Source organism: Carassius carassius, chromosome 3 (genome assembly GCF_963082965.1).
Source record: "Carassius carassius chromosome 3, fCarCar2.1, whole genome shotgun sequence".
Lineage (NCBI taxonomy): Eukaryota > Metazoa > Chordata > Actinopteri > Cypriniformes > Cyprinidae > Carassius > Carassius carassius.
This window is the reverse complement of record NC_081757.1, coordinates 27,213,916-27,236,095: the sequence shown is the minus strand read 5'-3', so window position 1 is coordinate 27,236,095 and position 22,180 is coordinate 27,213,916. Positions and strand designations below refer to the sequence as shown.

Here is a 22,180-nt window from a genome sequence, read left to right as displayed (position 1 = left end):
TAATGCATGCCTTTGATCCACATTAATATAGCAAAAAAAGAAAACGCATTCTTTGTCTGTCAGCACGTCATGTCTGGATCTCTTTGTAGTATGTGAAGCTTTATTTAATATTACGCTTCAAAAGCTTGCCATTGTAAAGCCAAATTTCTGTTCATCTCTTTCCAAGAATTAGCTCTGCACACACAAATACATTACACATGTAAACCATACTCAGTGCTTTGAGTGACAGGCCAAATCATTGCAAAGGCCTATTAACACCAAGAACGGTAACATTAATTCAGGGCCGGCCCGCGGCATAGGCAAGCGTGTACGTCTGCAGACTGCAAGACGGGGGCGTAACTTGAAGTGGGCGTAACTTGAAGTAGGAGGCGTAACTTGAAGTTGTCCAAATCACACAGAACCACGCGAGACCTCAATAACGATAAGTTTATTGCCAATATGACGGCACAGAGTAGAATATTGATTACGTTTTAAGGGAGGCAGGGGTTTTAGGCAGGATTTGATGCATGATGTGTGTGTAGATATTAATGTTAGGAGACAATGTGAGAGTGTACATTTTAGTAGGAAAACGTATTATCTGACCCACACTCCGGAACAGAAGAGGGCGCTATTGCACCAATAAGCTGGATGCCAACCGCCGTTAAACTGGAAAGAAGACGAATATGACAGCTTGCTGTGAGAGACAACGGTGAGAATCTTATTTTTTTTCCAAAATAATTATTTAAATTGAAGTGTATAAGTCATTTTCATACAGTGGTATTGTTTTTGGAGTTAATAATTTATTAAAACTAAGGCGTAAAGTAAGCAACATATAAGCAAAAGGTCTAAAGACGCTATCCCCAGGTATCACAGGCTCAATCTGTCTGTGACCTACATAATATAGCATATTTGTGATTTTGCTGTAAACATGTTTTATAATGCATAACTAACAGGGGAGCTCCATTAAGTAAACGACTCAATAGTGGATTTACATAAACCATATATACTTCTTGAAGACTATTACTAAAATGTCTATTTATCTTCTGACTGGATAATGTTTGCTAAGTATTGTAGATGAGCACATCTAACAGACATGACACAGGTGTCTGAGTGATGTGTGTGTAATATTGAATTCTATGTGTGTGTAGAATTCACTTTTGTCAACACTGCTATAGATGAGTGTAAGTCATGTAAACAAACAAATCTACATAAAGTAACTAAATATAAGTTATCTATTGTATCTGTCCATTTGCAATATTGATAATTTAAGGAACATTTGTGTTGGATAAAAAGTGAGTTACATCAGTTTTTAACTCAACATGTAAATGCAGTATATCACAGATACATGACAGAGGAGACTGACTCTTGTCTGGATGTTACAGGGACAGATGAGACACATGTGTGTTTATCTGCTGCAGAGACACTGATGAAGGAATGCTGCCATCAAAGGATTTGTGTAAGTACACTACAAAAATAAATGAAACATTTTAAATCTTAAGTTGTATTTTATTTTAATTAATGTAATTTTAAACAACTATTACACCTCCTTCCTTATTCTCGATTTCTGTGCATTTGCTGCAGATCTTTTGTGGTGGAGCAGGACCTGTAAGGAAAGGTGAAAGAGGGAAAACCTGAAACAAAAGAATAATGTAATGACTTTTTGTATTGTGTATGTGTATTTTTGTAGGGCATGAAAATGTCTGTAGACTGGTGTGTGCACTGAGGATGGAGAAGACCACAGCATCCTCCTGGAAATGATCGAGAGTCACAGATGAGACGCTCCATCACTCCAGCTCTTACTGTCTCATCAGGACCAGATGCTGCTGTGGTCTCTTCCTAATAGGTGGCCCCAGAGCAGCGAGAGCATCAAGAGAAAGACCACAAGACACTGAGGATGTGATTTTGGTAAAGTTTGTTCAGCTGGTTAATGTTTAAACAATGAAGGCTGACTTTCAGAAGCTTCAAAAGCATCATCACAAAATGTGATGGAGCTTTTATCTGAAGTGATTGACAGTGCTCTTATTACAGGGGCCTACAATCCCCTTATCAACCTGGAGAAGAGAGCCTTGCTGAAGGACACACTGGTGTTCCTGTGGCTCAAGTGGTAGAGCATTGCGTTTGCAGTGCAAGTTTGTGGGTTCGAATACCAGGGAACACATGTTAGGTAAAAACTGTTAGTCTGAATGCACTGTAAGTCACTTTGGATAAATGTATAATTTATTTATAAATTTAAACCACTTCAGTGGTTTAGCCCACTACAAAAGTAATGAATCAATGCATGTACTTTTAAACTCTGTGTAAATGTTTTTCAGGTAGTTGTGCTCATGGGGTGCAGGCACATGAAAGTTTGGAGCAGACACAGCAGTCAGATTGTCCTGCACGTGTTCTCCTGCTCTCGCTTCAAGGTTGTGTGGTTCAGAGAGCCATCATCAAGGTCTTCTTCATCCTGTTGCTCAAAGACATCCCCGTTGAGAAGAGTGAGACTGTGAAACACAGCAGCAGAACTGTATCAGCTGTGTTCAGATGGCAGGAGGATGTTGGGTTCACCATCTGTAAATACATGATTGTTAGAACAATAAGTTTGAATGAAGCTTTGTATCATGTGTTGTTGACTTGTACATGTATGCATTTATTGTGATGCTAACTTTTATACATTATTTTAATCATTTAGACATGTTTTTTGTTGTCAGTAAATAACATATAAATATTTTATCCATTCATGTATTAATTGCTTGACTGAAAATGGATGTATTCACATCGACTGCATTTATTTAACTAGTATATAGTCATGTATAGCTATGTCACAAAAGAAAATACATTTGGCTTCTTTTACAAAAATTATTGCATGGTAAGTGTTGGGGTGGGCAAAAGATGCAATTCATCATGGGGTAATGTTAATTTTCGAGTAGTAATACTTACATTTTTAGAGTGTCAAATCAACAGTCTTCTCCAAAGGTGAGATCTTCGAGCAGCTGATCGAAGTACCCTTTGTGCAGATATCGCATGATATCTGAGTCGCTGTGAGGTGTTTGTGCACCTGACCCACTTTTTTTTTTATTATTGCCAAATTATTTCATAAAAGAACATAGTACGACGGTTGTATCTAACAATAAACAATCATAATGCCATAAAACAGTAAATTAAAAAAATCATGTTTTCATCATAGTATGAGATACTATACAAGAAAAACATTTTTCACGTAAAATAATTGAAAAAATATTCAAGAAATAATGATTTTGGGTTTTCAAATTATAAAAAAAAATGCTTTAAGGATAACTCTTGATCACATCAGTGGAGTTAAAAATATAAAAAAATTAAATCAACAGTATTGGCTATACTACAAACACAAAATAAAAAGGCAGCCGTTTCTGCAACATGTTCTTCATTATCAAGATAATTACAAATACATTAATTAAACCTGTCACTTATGTCTTTTACGTTTTATGTGCTTGTTTTAACTTTGTAGGTCACATGATCAACATAGCGGATTATGATATGCAATTTGCATTCATACTTCATACATACGCATTTAGGCTGTAGAGTATATACTCTTTTAGCGCTCGTTAAGTTAGTACTTATTGAAATTAATTGCCTAATTAAAGGGTAAAGGGTATGCGGTTTCGAACGCATCCCGACAAAGTCTCGTTTTGACATCTCGCGTGGTTCTGTGTGATTTGAACAACTTCAAGTTACGCCTCCTACTTCAAGTTACGCCCACTTCAAGTTATGCCCCCGTCTTGCAGTCTGCAGACAGACCATTCTCGGCATAGGCGGTATAGGCAAATGCTAAGGGCGCCACTCATCCATCGTTCACTCATCATATAGTGAACGAGTGAATTTTTATTTATTTATTTATTTATTTTTTATAATAGGCTACTATTTAAAAACCATTTATTCGAAATACTACCAAATAAAGCAAAAAAAAAAAAGAAAAGAAAAAAAAAGTTGGCTCTTCAATCTTCCCCCGCCCATCGAGTGCTTGAAGTGCGTCAGAAACAGAGCGCGCGCGATCAGTTGTTGGTAATTTGTTGCATAAACAGATGTTGTTGTATTGTATTGTTAATACTGAATAAAAAAAAAAAAAAAAAAAAAATGTTGGTAATTTGTTGTGTAAGTTAGCATGCCCGACGCCGCATCCAATGTAGACAGCACTGCTTTCGTTAACACACAGCTCGTAGAAACGGGCCTGGCAGCTCGCGTCAGTTCTAGACACGGTGAAAGTTTCCTGATTGTGACGGAAGGCCAATTTACATGACACATTATAAATGAGCATAGTCTGCGATAGATACAGTGCCAAAAAGAAGAGAAGAGGATAAAGACAGAGGTAAAGAGATGTAGTGATGTAGTGAATGAACAATTTATTGCATAGGAGTAAGATATTATAATTTCATGGCAGTTATTTTTACCTTAAACTTAATGTTAGCAGTTGTTCTGAGTTCTGAGTCCCCAGACTGTGATTTTGTACAATCATGTCAGTTTTAAGACGCATTTATTATTATCACTTTTTTATTAATGTTTTACTCTACAGTTGTGCAGTTTTGGGGGGGTACAGGCCAAAAGTTTGGAAACATTACTATTTACTATTTTTAATGTTTTTGAAAGAAGTTTCTTCTGCTCATCAAGCCTGCATTTATTTGATCAAAACTACAGAAAAAAATGTAATATTGTGATATATTATTACAATTTAAAATAATTTGTTTTCAATTTATTATACTTTAAATTATCATTTATTTCTGTGATGCAAAGCTGAATTTTCAGCATCATTACTCCATTCTTCAGTGTCACATGTGACATCCGGTCTATCACATGATCCTTTAGAAATCATTCTAATATGATGATTTATTATGAGTGTTGGAAACAGTTCTGCTGTAATGTGTGTGTGTGTGTGTGTGTGTGTGTGTGTGTGTGTGTGTGTATATATATATATATATATATATATGCTAAATCATGAACACAATGACAGGGTGAAATGGGCTGTGATGCATGGGGCGCCAGGTAAAATCTTGCCTAGGGCAGCAAATTGGTCAGGGTCGGCCCTGCATTAATTCTAGAATAGGAATGTGATTTAAATGTATATATATTTCTTAATTTTTTATTTTGTATATTCTCTATATTCTCTATTTGGACAGATATTGACCTTCATTATTTTCTCTGTGTGCGTGACTAAAACTTCTGTTAGCATTCCTCTAAAAGGGAAATGGCTATGACCAGTACTCTGAGAAGATACTGTTGAAGGTCACAGTTGATCCTTGGACAGCCTTCGTTCTGTCTTTCTAACTACAGAGCTTCTGTGTGTTGGATTGACCATTCTTGCAAGAATTTAACAGCCAAAGACAAATCCCATGATCCTTTTTCACTCAGTCTCACATTTAATACAATATTTAGAATTTTTCCATGACAAACACAGCCGAAGAGGCTGAGAAACACTGAAACCTGAAATATTGTTGATTTATCATCCCAATATAAAAAAGAGGATTATCCCTTCCCAGGGACAACAACAGAGGGCGAGGATGTGGACATGGGAGAGGCAGAGGACGTGGAATGTGGAAAACTGATCCAGATGTCTGATTTCGTTGTGGAGAGAAATTGGAAGAATTGGAAGAATGAATGCCCTAAAAACTGAATGGTGACTGAGGTGACTAAAACCCAGCCAAGACAGACGGGAGGGGCTGGAGGAGAGGGGGTGAACGCCACTAGATATACTTTGCATTATCATTATTGGTCTGAACGTGACTTTATGCAATTCATCATTTATCTTTCATGTGCTCTTTTACCATACACATTTAGTCATATCTAATAATTTAGCATTCGATGAACAGCTTGCATGTCACATTTTGTCTCATTTACTAAAAACTTTGTACAAAAAGATTCTAAAAATGTGTTCTTTTGATACTAAACTATACTTCACCAACCTTTCCTGAAGGTAAAGGTTGCAGGCCTCCTCCAAATCTGAGAGTGTGGCTCTGGACAATTTTTCACTTACAAGTGAACTTGTGACATGATATAGATTCCTCAATGAGCATTCTGAAAAGATGAAGGTGAAGAGAGAGCTCTTTACCTTCTAGTTTTATATTACAGTTGTCTGTGGCATTTCCCAGCGAGGCACAAGAGTTTGTGTTCTCCACTCGCCATGTTCTTACACAAGTGTGAGTGGATGTACTGGTGACTAACAGACCATGAGTGTGACCCAGATTCCTGCAGGCAATGAAATAATCTAAACAAGCTTCATGCCACGTTTAATAATAGTGTTAATAAATATTACTACTACTGTTAATATGCAATTTACTAAGCCTTCTAACTTTTTTTTGTATTTCAGTTTCCACTGAGTAAAGTCTGAGACATAACAATGAGACATAATTTGGAAGCACATGTTCATCTGACCATTATAAAGAAAGATTTTTTATTTATTTATTTATTTATTAACAGATAAATAGGCCTATAACCTTAGTTAAAAAAATATACACCAAGTTGTAGATTTAGACATTTTATTTCTTGAACAATATACCCAGTTATATGTAAATACAGTGCTCAGTGAGTGAAAAATGTTAACACCAAATGTAGTCTATAAACCTTAATTTGCAGTCATCATAAATGATGTGATTTTGGCAACTGAAGCGAGTCTTCAGAAAAGTGCTTTAACACATTAACGCTGCAAACAATCCACAGAGGCCTGCTTCCCTAATGCCCTCTGGTCTAGAAAAATGGGGGTCCATAACCAATACTTTCTTTAAACTGGTATTCTGAACATTTTGAGTCTTAAAACATCTGGGTCATCAGTAACTCCAGGCGGAAAAGTGCAACTGAGAGTGTGAAACCACTAATGTCCACAACTCTCTTAGTACAAATAAAAAAATCCATTTAAACAAATTTGAAGCAAAAACAAAAGTACTGAGCTGTGATCACAGTTGATAGCTACCATCATTCCTTTTCTGAAAGAAACCCTCACATATAGAACCTATTTTGAGTTTTTTCTAACAAAATATTTGGTGTAATACGCTTTAAAAAATAATCTAAATACGGTCTCAGAAAATGGAAATATAAATAGATAACTGTAAAATATAGAAAGCTATCACATAAAATCACTAGATTTTTGGTAAACAAAGCAACAGAGTGCATCAGAATACAGTAAAGTGTACTACCAAAATAAGTTATTCACAGATCAGTATGTTATTTACATATACCTTAATGTTACATAAACAGTAACAAAACCACAATACTTCATGTTGCAACAACACCTTCTGCTGCCACCATTTTAGGAAAACTGCATTCAGTCTATGTTCCTTTTAGCGCTTAACTCCATCAGCTTCATGAAAGGAGTGTAGATCTGTGACGGGTTGGTCCTCGCTCTAGGACTGCTGGTAGAGGACACTTCTGAGGCTGTTGGAGATTTGGAGTCCCCGTCTTCAGGGCTGGTCTGAACATAACTTGAAGTTTGTGTGGGACTGGTTCCAGTTTCTTGTGTGTTTACTGCACTGGAGAGCAGCATTGAGCTGTACTGACCAGGAGTGTATCTAAGAAGACTATAGTTCAGTCTGCTAGAGGATCTCAGGGCTGATGAGATGGGGCTGGGTTGGACAGGAGCAATGTACGCCGGCTCCTCAGATCTATGAACACAGGAAGAGCATGTGTGTAAAGCCATGGCCTCGAAAGCAGTTTTAAATTTCCTATGGCAAGGTGATCTGGCGCTCATTACCTAATGGGGAGGTCACAGCCAACTCCAATGTCCCTGGTGGCTACTTTAGTCTCAGATGCGCTCTGTATAGACATAAAATACTTCAACTTGTCTCCTAACTCATTATTCTAGGAAAAGAAGCAAAGCAAAGGACAGAGTCAGACCATAGGCATGGGAAATTAAGTAGAAAATTCATTTCACATATAAAGAGAACACCCGACGAAGACCGATTCAGTTTAGATGTGTGACAACCAAAGGGACTCGAAGAGCCCAGCTGACAGAATAGCAATGCATTCAGGAATAGTCACATTCAGCGTGCTTATTCCAACCAATCTGTGTCTTTCTAGATTGGTGAAGTTGAGGTGCATGCAAAAATCACATCTTGCTACATGGAAACCGTTGCTCGTACCTCGCACTCCACAATGGCAATCCTGTCCAGCAGCTCGGAGATGAACATATCCTTCTGTGCAACTGTTGCTCTCAGTGTTTCAACCTGCACAATTGTTTGTTTGTTTTACAATTCAAAAGATTAAATTACAATAACCGTGTCATGACTTCTTGAAAGGACATTTTGTGCACATAGTATACTCTTTATAAGTCTCTGTAAATCCTCACCTCCTCTATCATGGCTTTGACCTTCCTCTGTTGAGAGAACACCATATCGTTGAGATGCTTTATTCGCTCTCTCAGTTCTGCTGCTTCCTCTTTCAGCTGCTCCGACCTGAGAAAGAACATGTTGCTTATGAGAGATATCATTTATGCAATTAAATACTGAAATACAATATTATTGGGTATTGCTCAGTTTCACTTAAGCTTTTTTTTTTTTTACTCTCAGAGGACAAAATTAAGACTTTTTAATAGGGAAAAACAAACATTAAAGCAAATTAATTGCTTAGGTTTATGTAATTAATCGGGATTAATCTTAACATAAAAATCTGTAGATAGAAATGCATTTTCTCTCTGAATTTCCAAATGAATATAGAAACAACAGAAAGACATAATTTTTTTATATTAAATACTATGAATGAAGGTCAGTACCACGTATACCAAAAGCAATTATTATTATTATTATTATTTTTCATGTCTGGGAACAAAATAAGTAATTATAGCCATTCATCAGTATAATTAAGGACGAGGCCTAAACTACAAATTGTAAGACCATTTTTTATTTATAATTTTTTTTTACAATTACATAACACTGAAACTATTATAACTACTTTACATTTAAGTGAACATTAAACAATATTCACACAAACCCATTATAATGAATGGCATACAGTGTGTTTGGTGATATTTCTGGGATGTTATGAAACTGAAACCATCCTGAATTAAAGAAACATGACATCAACACTGTTTCAGCTGCAAACTTATTGTAAGTATACATTCAATGTCTTACTGTTTGGCCACAGCTTTATCGGCATGGTCAGTTTCGTCTAAACCACGTAAGCGTTGTTCACATTCACAAAGCTTTTGTATCAGGTCACCCTTTTCCTGTTATAAAGAGACAAGTGTTGAACAGAGTTTCCTTCCGGGTAACAGACAAAGGCTGAGCCAACTGATATTATTTACCTGAGCCATACAGTTTAGTAGCCTCTCCACCTCAGTAATTCTTTGATCCCTTTCAGCGATCTTTGCCTCAGCTATCTGAGCATTCCTCTCGGCCTCCTCAAGCCTCTTCATGTAGTCATCAAGCTGTGCCTGCAGACACACAGGTCAGAACTAGTCATTTATGTACCTCTGGTCATCTGTCATCATCATCATCAATCCCTCGGAAATCATCACTATTTCCACTAGGTGGCACCCTTACTTAGAAAAAAGTTTTGTCAACATTTTTCTCTCTTCCCTGGTGAATAACTACAGATGTTTCCTGTTAAGATTGGAATCCTTACACCCTGCTTGTGAAGTATAATACAAATGTATTACAGTGTCTTGTTACAGTGTGGTTTACAATGTTTCACACATTAAAACAAATGCATTTGTCACATTATCATGCAGTGCAGTTCTTGCTGAAGTAGCTGGACAGTAAGACGTTGTGAGAGTCTGTTTGTTTGGTTATATCTGTACCTGCAGAGCCTCTATCTCCTCTCTGTATTTCCTCTGCTGTTCCTGCAGCTGTTCCTCATATTCCTTCTGTAGCTTTGCACTCAGCTCTTTTAATGCTTGAGTCTTGGCCTCCTGAGAAGTCTCCACCTACGTACAAAATGTTATTTAGTTGTCTCGTGTTAATAACCATGCTATTTATTTAAAAAACAGTGACTTTTTTTCTTTTCTTTTTTTTTTACTTCAAAACAAATTCACTCCTGCTTGGATCTTTAGATCTCTACACATGCTATAGAACAAAATTCTGAAATCTGAGTAAAGCTATCCTTTTAGTCAAGTTATTGTTCTGATAATATAATTTGATTAAAATATGTGTATTAAATAATTAAATAAATCAAATAAAAATTTAATTAATTAAATTAAATAATTAATTATATTATCCAGAACGCGGCAGCAAGATTAATTTTTAATGAGCTGAAAGGAATACATGTCACACCTCTGTTCATCAATTTGCACTGGCTGCCAGTAGCTGCTCGCATAAAATTCAAGGCATTGATGTTTGCCTACAAAACCACCACTGGCTCGCCACCCATTTACCAAAATGTATTACTTCAGACTTATGTACCCTCTAGAAGCTTGTGTTCTGCAAGTGAACATCGCTTGATTGTGCCATCCCAAAGAAGCACAGTCACTATTACAAACTTTTAAATGAAATGTTCCCTCCTGGAGGAATGACCTGCCCAACTCAATCCGAGCAGCTGAGTCCTTAGCCATCTTCAAGAATCGGCTTAAAACCCATCTCTTCCATCTTTATGTGACCCTCTAACTCTAGTACTCTCTGTTCTTATTCTATTCTTTAAAAAAAACGAACTAGATTTTCTTTTTTTTGTATTCTATTTGTTTTCTTCTTATTTATTATATAATTGACAAAACTTGCTACAAGTACTGCGTTAAGCTAACTGAGACTTGTTATAGCACATATCTTTGCTCTTTTGTAAGTTACTTTGGATAACTGCATCTGCTAAATGACAATGTAAATTTAAATAATACATATATATATATATATATATATATATATATATATATATATATATATATATATACATATATATATATAGTTTAGAAAGGGTTTATGTTTTTCTAAATCAACTTGTAGCAGTAAAGATTACAGATTACATAAATAGTCCTGGTGTATGACTAATTATCTTTTTGAACTTTTCAAGCTTTACCTATTATTAACTTTTAAGTACAAATATTCTGTGTACAGTACACTCTTCAAAATGAAGAGGAGTAAGGTTTTCACAGTGATGCCTCGGAAGAACCATTTTGGGTCCCCAAACAAAGACCCTTTTTAGTGAGCAGATTTTAAAAGATAATATTTTTCTGGGTGTGAAGAACATTTAATAATCTAGAGAACCTTTTTTACTATAAAGAATCTTTTTGTGCAATGGAAGGGTTCCATGAATGTTGAAGGTTCTTCATGGAACCACAGATGACAATAAAGATATTGATGATTTGATTGCACAGATACTGTTTAAACTGAACTGAGCAGGATGATGACATCACTGAATTCAATGATTAACTGCCTTTAAATGAAAATTGAGTGTTTGCTATTGTCTTTTTGCATTAATGACACACTTGTTTTCCTTTTTTGATACTGTAAGGCTGCTTTAACATAATCTGTACCTGTGTTCTTAAAAGTGCTAAATAAATAAAGGTAACTTGACTGAATTTTTTTTTTCATAATTTAGCAGTCTCTCAATAAATATGATGTTTAAAAACTATATATACAATCATTAGAAAAAGTATCAGAACAAAAAATACAACAATTATAAAAAACTATAAGAAAAAGAAAAAAAATATTTAGTCCAAAGTATTATGGTATTAGGCTGTTGTAACATGAAGGCTTTGCATGATAATAATAGTGTTGCACCTGATTTTTGAGAGAGTGGTTTTCAGCCTGTGCTGCTGCTAGCTGTCTTTCCGTTTCCTTGAGTTTCTCCTCTGTCTTCTCCAGCGAGCTGCGCAGGGATCTCATCTCATCTCTGTTCCCCACTCGATTTTGACAGCTTTCCAGCAATGATTTCTAAAACACGTTTATATTCAAAAGTTGACAAAAAAAAATGTCACGAGTTTCTCTGGACAGAACAAGCCTTTGTGAGCTGGCAGTGACCACACTGATCGTGTACCTGTAGATCAATGTTTGCTGATATGAGGGAGCTGTTCATCTGGTCAAAGCTATCCATTCCTGCCCTTCTCGTCCTCACCTCTGATTCAAGGTAACGCTTATGAGAGTTGGCTGCCTGGGACATACACAGTCAGCACATTGAGAACCTGTCATTCGACTATAAAATGCATTTTGATGAAGCCTGACAGGGAAAGGTTTGGTGGCAGATAATATTCTTGCCGTGTTCTGCTCACCTTTAATTCCTGAGTTAATTTTTGCACTGATTGCTGCATCCCTCCAAACTGGCCATACATGCGCTCTCTGACCTTTTCCAAAGAGTCACGTACCTATGAGAAAACAAAGATTGTTTTTAGTTATCTGCTTGGATGTACATTTCTGAATAACATGCTAACTAGTTAAGCAACAACTATTCTTTACCTCTCTGATGTACCTCATCTCATCCCTCAGGTGACTGACAGACCACTCACGAGCCATCACTTCCTGTTGGTGGCTGCTGCCTGTGCTCTGCACCACGCCGTAAACTCTGGGCCCGTGCTGAGCGGGCTGTTCCCGGCCGATGCCATTAGTCACAGGGTGCTGGGGAAACAGGAAAACAGGGCTCAGATTTCAGCTTGAGAATGTGTTCACAGCTGTGAAGACCAATGTCACCGCTGTGTGTCTGAGTGTGTGTACACCTCCTGGAACATCACGGCTGATAAATAAGACTGGTAGACTGTATTTGCGAGTGATATGCTCTGGTATAAGAAGCATTTCTGCTGAGTGTTCACAATGAGAGGTTGGGATATATACAGTCAGAATAGTCCTCAGTGAGGGTGTCCATATTTCTGCATGCCAGCCGGAAAGAATAAAAAAAACAACAACCTTTGTATATCTACAGGTTAACCATAAATATATGCAAGGGAACTTGAAACTTGGAATGCTGTTAACCTTATCCAGTGAAAGTACATAAAGGAAATATTTCTTTCTTGACAATGCCAAGGGCAAAGTAAAGTGAAAAAGGTGTCATAATAGCAAACCCCAGGAGCAACTACAGCTGAGAAGATCTCAGTCAAGAGCACAGCAATGAGGATCAATGGCCTTACAATTTATTCTGATTCTGGATTCTGGGACCTTTTACACTGGGTCACTTCTGTCTTTAAGATTTAGTGTCTAAAGGAGTCATATTTCATGTTTTGCATGGATTAAGAAAGCGCTTTTGTGATATGTTTAATAAGTGAACAAGCATTTTACTGTGCAAAGAAAGGCCTGAATCCATATAGTGCAGATACACTTCAGCTCATGCTTGCTTTGCAAACAATAACATACAGTACTGAATATCTTTTGGGAAACAGGCACCTGTGTTTTAAACACTATCACTATCAAAGATAAAATTACACTGATAATATTACCAGGTGACACAAAAGCATTCAAACATACAGTATACTAAAATCCTATGTAGTCTATTGTGTTCCAAAAGGACACAGCATTATATAATGACCCAGTGGAAAAATATTGTGTCTTCTATCATTCAAAATTTTAGAGCAGTAAGATTTTTTAATGTAAGTCTCTTTTTTTTCAGGATTCTCTGATGTATAGAAAGTTCCAAAGAATAGCATTTATTTTAAATAGAAATCATTTGTAACATTATGCATCCCTTTTCAGATTTTGTGTCCTTGCTGAATAAAAGTATTCATTTCTTTAAAAAAAATGTTTCATTCTTACCAACTCCAATTTTTTGTCAGGTAAATATTAGAAGAATCAGATATGAATCTTGACATATGCATGGGTAATGGTATTCGGGTTAGTTTGTGTTCTCAGAAGCTGTCATACCTTGTCTTCTTGCTGAGGTGATTCTCTCCCAGGTGGTCTTTCTCTCTGCATGAGCCCATTTTTCTTTTTCCTGGAACCATTGAGCAGTTTCTCGCCCTGTATGATGTAGCATGTATTATTTTCATAGGTCTTATCAAATTTTTCAGACATGTTGATGCTTGGGGTGATAACTGGATAAAGGTTTTGCCCTTGCCAAATGTCTTTATGCAACACATAAATACTTCTAATAAGCTTTCCTGTTTATGAGGAAACATATTCCATCTTTTTCATTTGTGCTATTTTCACATCGTACTGAGGTGGAATAACACTGATGAAGTCCAGCTGTGATCACACGCTCAGGGTGTGGTTTTCCCCTTTCTCTTTTCAGGACATAGTTTCTCAGAACTGTAATCTCATTCATGTCATGACCACACCTCCTCAGAACTCCTCTCCAAAACAAAACACAGAGCTTCAGCTTCCTCACTGAGACAAACTGAATTCTGTCTCAACCTTCAGGGCAAACATGAGAATAATTCTTCATTAAAATAGAGAATTAGATGTTGAGAAAATATGATGAATGTTTCTCTCTGATTCTGAATGAAGGGGAGCAATGTGTGTGAGTGGGTGGAGATAAGACAGAACAATGATGCCAGTGTTGTGCGTGGCCTTCTGCACTAGACTTCACTGAACTTGACAGATAACCCACAAAAACACAAGCCCATGAGAATAAATTTGAGGGGGTCAAACAAGAGAAAGCTATTTAATATGTTGAAAACAGGGCCTCCAGTTTTTGGCCTTTTGCGTAGTGATATGAGTCATGTGTAGTGATTAGTGAATCATTTTGGCGATTTAATTTAGCCTAATGAATCTAACAGAGGCATTAACCTTCTGGGGTGGCCATCCTGATGTTACAGTGCAGCATTATTGCTTAAAAAAAAGGTTACTTCGTCATAAAATATTGAAAGGATGGTTCACCCAAAAATGACAGTTCTGTCATCAGTTACTCCAAAACCATAAAACTTTAGTTCATCTTCTGAGCAAAAAATATTTAAGATATTTTTGTTGAAACCTAAAAGAATTCTGTCCATTCGCTGAAAATCTACTCCATTAAAATGCGGGCGCTTTACAAAGTTACATACAATTTTGAAATAGAATTTGTAAAAGACATCTTCATTTGTGTTTGAAAAATTAACTAAAGTATTATGGATCAGAAACGACATGAAGGTGAGTAAAAGAGGACAAAATGTACATTTCGGGTAAATTTTAAATCTTTAAAACTCAACCAAATTTACTAAGCACCATCCTTGTGCTAGAAGATACAGTTACTGTTGTAAACAACGTGAGAATTGTATTCTCTGCATGCAATGTACTTTAATCTATTAAAAGAGCTTATCCATACAATGACAGACAACACTAACAAAGTGCAGCTGCATTAAACTTTCATGCTCATTTTGATGATATTTCTGTGCACAATATTCATATACTAATACAGAACTATTTATCTGTCATCTTAGATAAATAAAAGCATGTGTTTTTCCTGTTTCATATTCTACCTTGCTCAGGTAATCTTACTGATTGAACTGAACACTATTCACTGAGCTCTATTGTTGTTGTATAAAGATGTGCTCGAGGGTGTAAACTCAAGTCTAGCATCTGTGTTTTACAGAACAGTAAATATCTGTTTGCATGCAGTGGGTGGTGTCGGCACAGCTACCCAGTCCAGCTTTGCTGAAACCAGTTTTGTCATCATTCTGTGCCGTTCAGCTGAATGCTTTTATGAGAAAACATTGCCCTGGGTCAATTTGAATTACAGTCCTTCCTGTAATCCAACAGCTGTAACTTGGGGAATTCAGACCACAGGTAGACTAGTATCCCATGGGAAATAGGATTACACACACACACACACACACACACACACACACACACACACACACACACACACCCATCTTAATTTTGCAGTGGCTCTTTGTCTTGGTTCTTTGTTATGGCAGTAATATAATATCTCAGTTAAATAAAATGCTCTCTAGATTTTGCACTTAACTATCCTGACTGTATTTTTCCCTCTTCTCATTTAGTCTTCCTTTGACCTGGTTTAAACTTTTGTACAACAGTTACAGTAGGCTGTCACTTAAGCCCCTTGCACACTGAGATTCTGGAAAATACACGGGTAATGTGTACCAGCAATTGTTCCCGGGTCTATTTTGCTCCTTTCACACTGCCAGTGATCACCCAGAATATGAGTGTACATTCACACACAACCCGTAACCCGTAAATTTAACGTAATGACACGTGACATCAGGATTTGACGTGTAATGTACGAGTCGAAAACGCTAAGCACGTTAACTTTCACTGAAGCTAGCGAACGATCTCCGCTTCAGCGCGGAAAGTGAGGAACTAACTGATCTCTGCTTCGTTACAGTTTGCACATATTTTTTTCGTCGAGAACGTTGATCTGCCTTCAAAACACCCGGTAAAAGAGTCGCGCGATAACGTTCGTCATCACGACACACTCTTTACGCCATTGGTTCTGGCTTTTTTCCACACAGCGCTCGTTCCGGGACTGAACCAGTCAATGTTACTAGAATCAATCAATCCCGGGACGTGTTTGCGTTCACACAGGAGGCGACCAACATGCAGTGTGAAAGGGGCTTAATTGTGATGCAAAGGACAGCATATAAAAAGCCTCTACAGTCAAAATCAATGCAAAAACCCTGCCATCTCCCAGATACTAGATATCCATACCTTGAAGGTTTTCTATGCATAGCCAACTAATTAATATTATCATAAAGGCTAAAAAGTTTTTTCTCAAATGCTGACACCGAAAGCTCCATGGAAGTTCATCTCCGTAGCCAAAGGTGCAGTCACATTAGCAAATTTTCAGCAAAATTTCACAAGAAGAAAAAGTCCATAGTCCATTGTCAATAATGTATGAATTAACCCACTTTCAAACCAAGCAGTGTGGCAAATGTGACCAACTTGAACTCAGTGTGAAATCTGTGTGGTCTGATATCTGCCCTCACTTGAAACTCAATCCAAATTCCAGATCGAATTGGCGACTGGCAGCTAAACAAACAGGCCTGGGTTTTGTTTATTGACGCTTTACACAGCAAAATGCCCACAGCTGGCCTTTCCCATGAGACGGACACTGATAAGACCATCAACAGTTCTATGTTGGCAGAGCTCCTGGATTTCTACTTCTCATTAGTATCTGGCTTATGAAAGTACCTGATGTTCCCAACGCAGCTCCTATCAGAGACCAAACAAGGTGGATATCAGTTGAACTTCAAGGACTAAGAGCTGCAGGGTGCAAGTTCCTGGCCGAGGTACAGATCAAAACATTAAAGTACATGCAGACACACCTCTTTTAACTTCTTTCACAGCACACCACTGTCTGTAGAAGGCTTACAGCAACTATTGTCAAATATATAAATTAATTTCTCACACAGACTAAGCTGTATATGCAAACAAGCTTAAAATTAACTTTACCTCCCTTGGTAAACAGGTGACTCAAATTCATGAGCTTTGTTTCATGTGACTCTGAACTTTGGGGGCTGCTCAAGGATATTTATCTGCATGAAACCTAACTTGTTTTTAAACATACTGGCTTAGAATGTAAAGTGACAGTAAACTGTGGAATCTTTGCATGTAGTTCCAAGAATGCATGCTTATCTGCGTGTTTTTATCAGTAAAGGTGCCAGGCATGTTACGGGCAAGCAGTTTGGATCTTTGACACACAAACCAAGTGACAGAGAAAAGGAAGGACACAGTCTCTGATTTATCTCGCTGAAACACTGACACAGACAAAACAATGTTGAAAATTTCCCCTTTCTGAAATTCCATTTTTCACATCCTTAAAAAGTAAGCCTAAAGGTAAATCCTTAAATTAAAGCCCATAATTAATTAAACTTGCCATATATACAAGATACATAAAATATATATTTTATACAAAATGTCAAATATAAATATCCAGGGGCAGACTTAGTGATTTGGAGGCCCTAAGCAAATTCCAAGCATGGGGCCCTACACAGTAACTGTGTTCTTTTACACCTAACTCTTATTTCACTCGCTTTAGGTTATTTATCAATTCACAACCAGTAATTAGTCAACCTGATGCTGTTCTAAAGCCATATTAGGATACCTTATTTTTTTCTGATCAATAAAGAAGATAAAAAAATATATACATTTTATAAAATATAAAATTATCCCATGCAACTCATTCCATATTCCATGTGTTCTGAAGGCATATGGTAGGGTTTGCCAAGAAACAAATGGATAATGTAATCTATTATTAAGCAAAAATCTCCAGTCATTATTTACATTATATCTACACTTAGCTAGAACTTAGCACTGGATTCTAATTTAAACACTTCTGGTCATTGCTTTTCAAGTTAGTCATTACATATGTCTATGATTGGCTACATAATACTGCAAATATGATTCATCAATATCAGATGGGGCCCCCTGATTCCCCCCTTATTTACCTCACTTAAATGTTAAGTATTGTTTTGGGCTAGGTTATTGTTAGGTTATCTTGTTGAGCTTATCCTGTTATCAGGACATCATGCCATTTGTGGTGCTAGTCAAACAGATTGGGGACTGTGTGAAGTCAGTGTGAAAAGAGGAAGTTTGTTTATTATGACGTGAAAAGACAGCTAGCGCCAATCTGTCTGACTGCAAGAACTTTACTGAAAGATGCTAAAAAGATACTTACAGAGTTGATGGATTCATTCTGGGATTTGGGACTGTCCTCAGGTCGGAGGGTTAATCTGAGACGCCTGATTCTCCTCTGACAGACATCACACATACACACAGAGAAACAAACAAACAATGATTAGCCACAATCAAAAAAGTGTAATTTAAAGTTTGAGCAATTTCATTGAAACCAAAACAAAAACTTTAAGTCCTGTCATAGATAACACTTATCTATTGAGAGAAAAATGTCACGCATGAAAAGAAAAGAAAAAAAAGCTCCAAGTGATTTTTTATCACTGAGACAAAACAGTATTAAAATATGACTGCCCATAAACATTTAATTGATTAACCACTTCAGATGTGGACATCTATTCGACACAGATCAATAACTACTAGTCAAGAATGTGGTTCTCATGGGTTCGATGACCTCTCTGTCAGTTAGCAAAAATTCTAGGCTACAAAAAAAGCACAAATGTCAAGGCATGTCAACATTTTTCCAGGCCCCCAAGACCCCCAGACCTCAGATGGTTAACCACTTCAGATGTGGCCATCTATTCGACTCAAAAATGTGGTTCTCGTGGGTTTGATGCCTTCACTGCCAGTTAGTGCCATCTGAGAGGGTGTCAGTTGATTAGCTGTAAGAATGTCTCTGAAAGGCAGCTGACCGCAGCAACAGCAGCTGAGCACCAGGCCCTGATAAAATAAACATGACAGGGCCCTGCCTCCCAGGACGGTGGCTCTTATTACAGGCCCCTCTCTGAACAACACAACACTGCCTCGGACACGTCAACAGCGCTCGATTAGCCTGGATATGGACGAGTCATTATTAGGGCACAGTCTAATGCATAAGTCACAGCCGCGAGACACAGAGGACAAAAACCGAACCAAACAAAGGCAAGCGAACACCTCACTGAGAATCACTTAAGTCAGGAAAATGCAAAGTTCAAAAGAGCAAGAAAACATGATTGAGTGTTTCCTACCTCATTGAGGTCTGGTATCTCAGTGGTGGCTGTGGTGCTGATGGCACCAGCCCTGCCATTTTTCAGCATGTCTCCTTTTCACTGTCCACACCACACAAACACTATCAACGTCTGCGCCCACCACTGCAGGCTACACACCAAAGGAGGAGATACAAGATGTGTGTATGTGTGTGTGTGTGTGTGTGTGTGTGTGTGTGTGTTAAAGAGGGGAAGAATGAAAAAAAGTTCCCTTCAGCAGCTCTGCCAGAATTCCTTCCCCCGGATGAGACTGGAGACCGAAAGAGAGGGGAAAAAGAGGCTCTGTTTTCCAATGTGCAGAGGTCAGTAGAAACACAGTCCTCCAGTGAGCAGACAACTCCAGAGTGACAGCGTCCCATATAGACTCCTCCTGACTGAGAGAGAAAGAGTGAGAGAGAGAGAGAGAGAGAGAGAGCTGTCAGTCTTTCAGTATCTGTGCTGGCTACGTAAGCTTTGTTTCCCAATAGACCCGTCGAGCAACATTTCACCTATGTGTGTTCTCCAGCTCCCACCTACCTGTAGCCGGCTGCTTTTGCAGGGTTGGGTTGATAATGTTGGGGTGGAGCCCTCTCCATTTCTACATGGGAAGGTGTCACACCTTAGGCGGGTTACGCCACTTTTGACTGTAATGTGGCTTGAGTTATTATGCTTACAATTATGGTGGATTTCAATTTAATTTAATTCAGTAATAGGATCATATCAGTGACTAATAAGGGGAAACAGGAAGAAAAAGAAAAAAGCATGGTATAATTGATATAATTTGTTGTTATTGTGATTCATGGAGTCATAACTAAGAACTTTTTAAAGAAATAATTTACCCCAAAACAAAAAAATCTCTCGTCATTTACTCATACACGTCATTCCAAACCTGTTTGACTTTTGACTAAATGTTTTTGTCCAAACAGTGGAAATCAAGAGTCATTAAATGTGTTTGGTTTCCAAGATTCTTCAAAATATTCTCTTTTGATTTCTGCAGAAGAAAGTGATACAACTATGGAACGACACGAAAGTCAGTAAATAGTTACAGTCTAGTAGGTACTCCATTTGCAACCATTAAAAAAAGTTTTTTTTTTGTTCCACATAAATTATGAATATGGGTAGTATGGATGAAATCCTGACTTACTTTCTGACATGTTTTCACGGTCACATGACCTTCAGCAACAGTTGTATCATTTCACAGCAACTCCTCTCCCATGGCCTCATGGGATAATAAAGGGTTAATCGCACACACGATTCAGAATCTCACTAAAAATAGTAGGTCATAAGGGTACTTGAATTCGGACATACTACTAATCTCACATACTGTTTTTCTCCTACTACAGGGAAGCATGCATATTCAGACACAGAGAGAATGTTTTTGGGTGAACTATCCTTTTAATAATTATAATTATAATAAATTACCATTTTACTTGTTGTGCAAAGAACAATTGTCACAGTCAGAAAAACTGGACTGCAGATGCCTTGATCTTGTTTGAAGAAATCTTTAATGTGTGATTTTGTTTGCTTAACATATTTCAAAGTGCGCAAGTTGTAGGTCAATCATTAATCTAGGGAACAGACAGTCCACTACATGACTCAGTGTAATCATTAAGTCTCCATATTTGTGAAATTCACCCTTTGGAAAACACATACAGGCTGTAAATTGCACTTATTATTGCTTTTTCCCCTCAGCACAATAGACCTTGAGGCAATTTAATCAATCATCACAGGGATAAATGGGCCATTTGAGTGATTATAAATTTTTGTATGACAAAAGTTTTAAATATTTAGAAATCCATGAGCATCATGAACAGCTAAAGCAGCATGTGAAAGGTCACAGGAATAATGTTTCCAGCCTTTCATGATGGAAAACAGGATCCCATTAGGAGTAGTCCTACTGGAGAAGCTCTGCTAGTCCCATTCAATCCAATATAGTGATCAATATGAGGCTACAAAGAGGTACTTAAATAACAACCATTCAGCATTGTGTTCATCACTTTCTGCAAGCGAACAGTGCCTACAAATTTTTTTTACAATTTTTTTTTTTTTTTGGGTGTAATAAATGCAGGCATTGGTTATCTTCTAGGAAGTTTGGTTCTACATATACAAATATATATGTGTCCCTGGAGCACAAAACCAGTCATAAGTAGCACGGTTATATTTGTAGCAATAAAACTTCAATGCATGGGTCAAAATTATCATTTTTTATGCCAAAAATCATTAAGATATAGTAATATGCATTGCTAACTTCATTTGGACAACTTTTAAGACGATTTTCTCAATATTTAGATTTTTTTGCAACCTCAGATTTTAAATAGTTGTATCTCAGCCAAATATTGTCCCAAACCATACAGCAATGGAAAGCTTTATTCTCATTTATTATTCTTATTATTTATTCAGCTTTCAGATGGTGTATAAATTTCAATTTAAAAATGACCCTTATGACTGGTTTTGTGTTCCAGGGTCACATATGAGATATTTCCTCACTACAAATAAACAGAAGTTTCTTTGAAAAGGTGAGTCGACTCGTGTGACTAACAAGTGAGGATCGATTCTCCTGTTCTCACGCAAACCTTTTCTCAGTTGGTATGGTATTTTGAAAACAGTTTAATCATACTCACTTACATGAAATGACTCCAGTCATATCAGGAGACAAATAAACGCTGAATTATGTAACAGAGAGATGGGCTGCTTAAGTGCGTCGTGTGGGGCCTCCGTGTTGAGATGACATGACTAGAATAACACTCATCTATAACTAAAAATAATACATTTTGGCAGCCAGCTTGCGTGTGAACGTCCCCTATGCTATCAGAGTAACTGAAAACAACTGAAAATAATTTTGGA

At 37.3% G+C, this 22,180-nt stretch overlaps 1 protein-coding gene and 1 long non-coding RNA gene across 5 annotated transcripts; one reads left to right on the top strand and one right to left on the bottom strand.

Moving 5' to 3' along the window:
* Positions 1-443: 443 nt before the first annotated feature.
* LOC132114780 (uncharacterized) lies at positions 444-2,749 on the top strand. 2 transcript variants are annotated; one of them, XR_009425360.1, is made up of 4 exons: positions 444-688; positions 1,362-1,435; positions 1,667-2,143; positions 2,292-2,749. It is a non-coding gene; the product is annotated as an uncharacterized LOC132114780 (long non-coding RNA). The 2 variants fall into 2 exon arrangements; XR_009425361.1 differs by lacking the exons at positions 1,667-2,143; positions 2,292-2,749 and adding an exon at positions 1,561-1,606.
* A 3,698-nt stretch (positions 2,750-6,447) lies between these two features.
* Positions 6,448-22,180, bottom strand: myzap (myocardial zonula adherens protein). 3 transcript variants are annotated; one of them, XM_059535149.1, is made up of 15 exons: positions 21,962-22,180; positions 19,340-19,731; positions 18,379-18,453; positions 13,689-13,784; positions 12,297-12,455; positions 12,113-12,205; positions 11,881-11,994; positions 11,625-11,777; positions 9,716-9,841; positions 9,221-9,349; positions 9,048-9,142; positions 8,267-8,372; positions 8,061-8,144; positions 7,673-7,734; positions 6,448-7,583 (listed from the first exon to the last, which is right to left on the bottom strand). In XM_059535149.1, the coding sequence occupies exons 2-15, from the start codon at positions 19,406-19,408 to the stop codon at positions 7,247-7,249; spliced, it is 1,698 nt and encodes a 565-aa protein (XP_059391132.1). In that variant the 5' UTR covers positions 19,409-19,731; positions 21,962-22,180; the 3' UTR covers positions 6,448-7,246. The 3 variants fall into 3 exon arrangements, with proteins under 3 accessions (XP_059391132.1, XP_059391125.1, XP_059391116.1); XM_059535142.1 differs by having other exon boundaries at positions 7,673-7,779; positions 21,958-22,176; XM_059535133.1 differs by having other exon boundaries at positions 7,673-7,779; positions 21,962-22,176.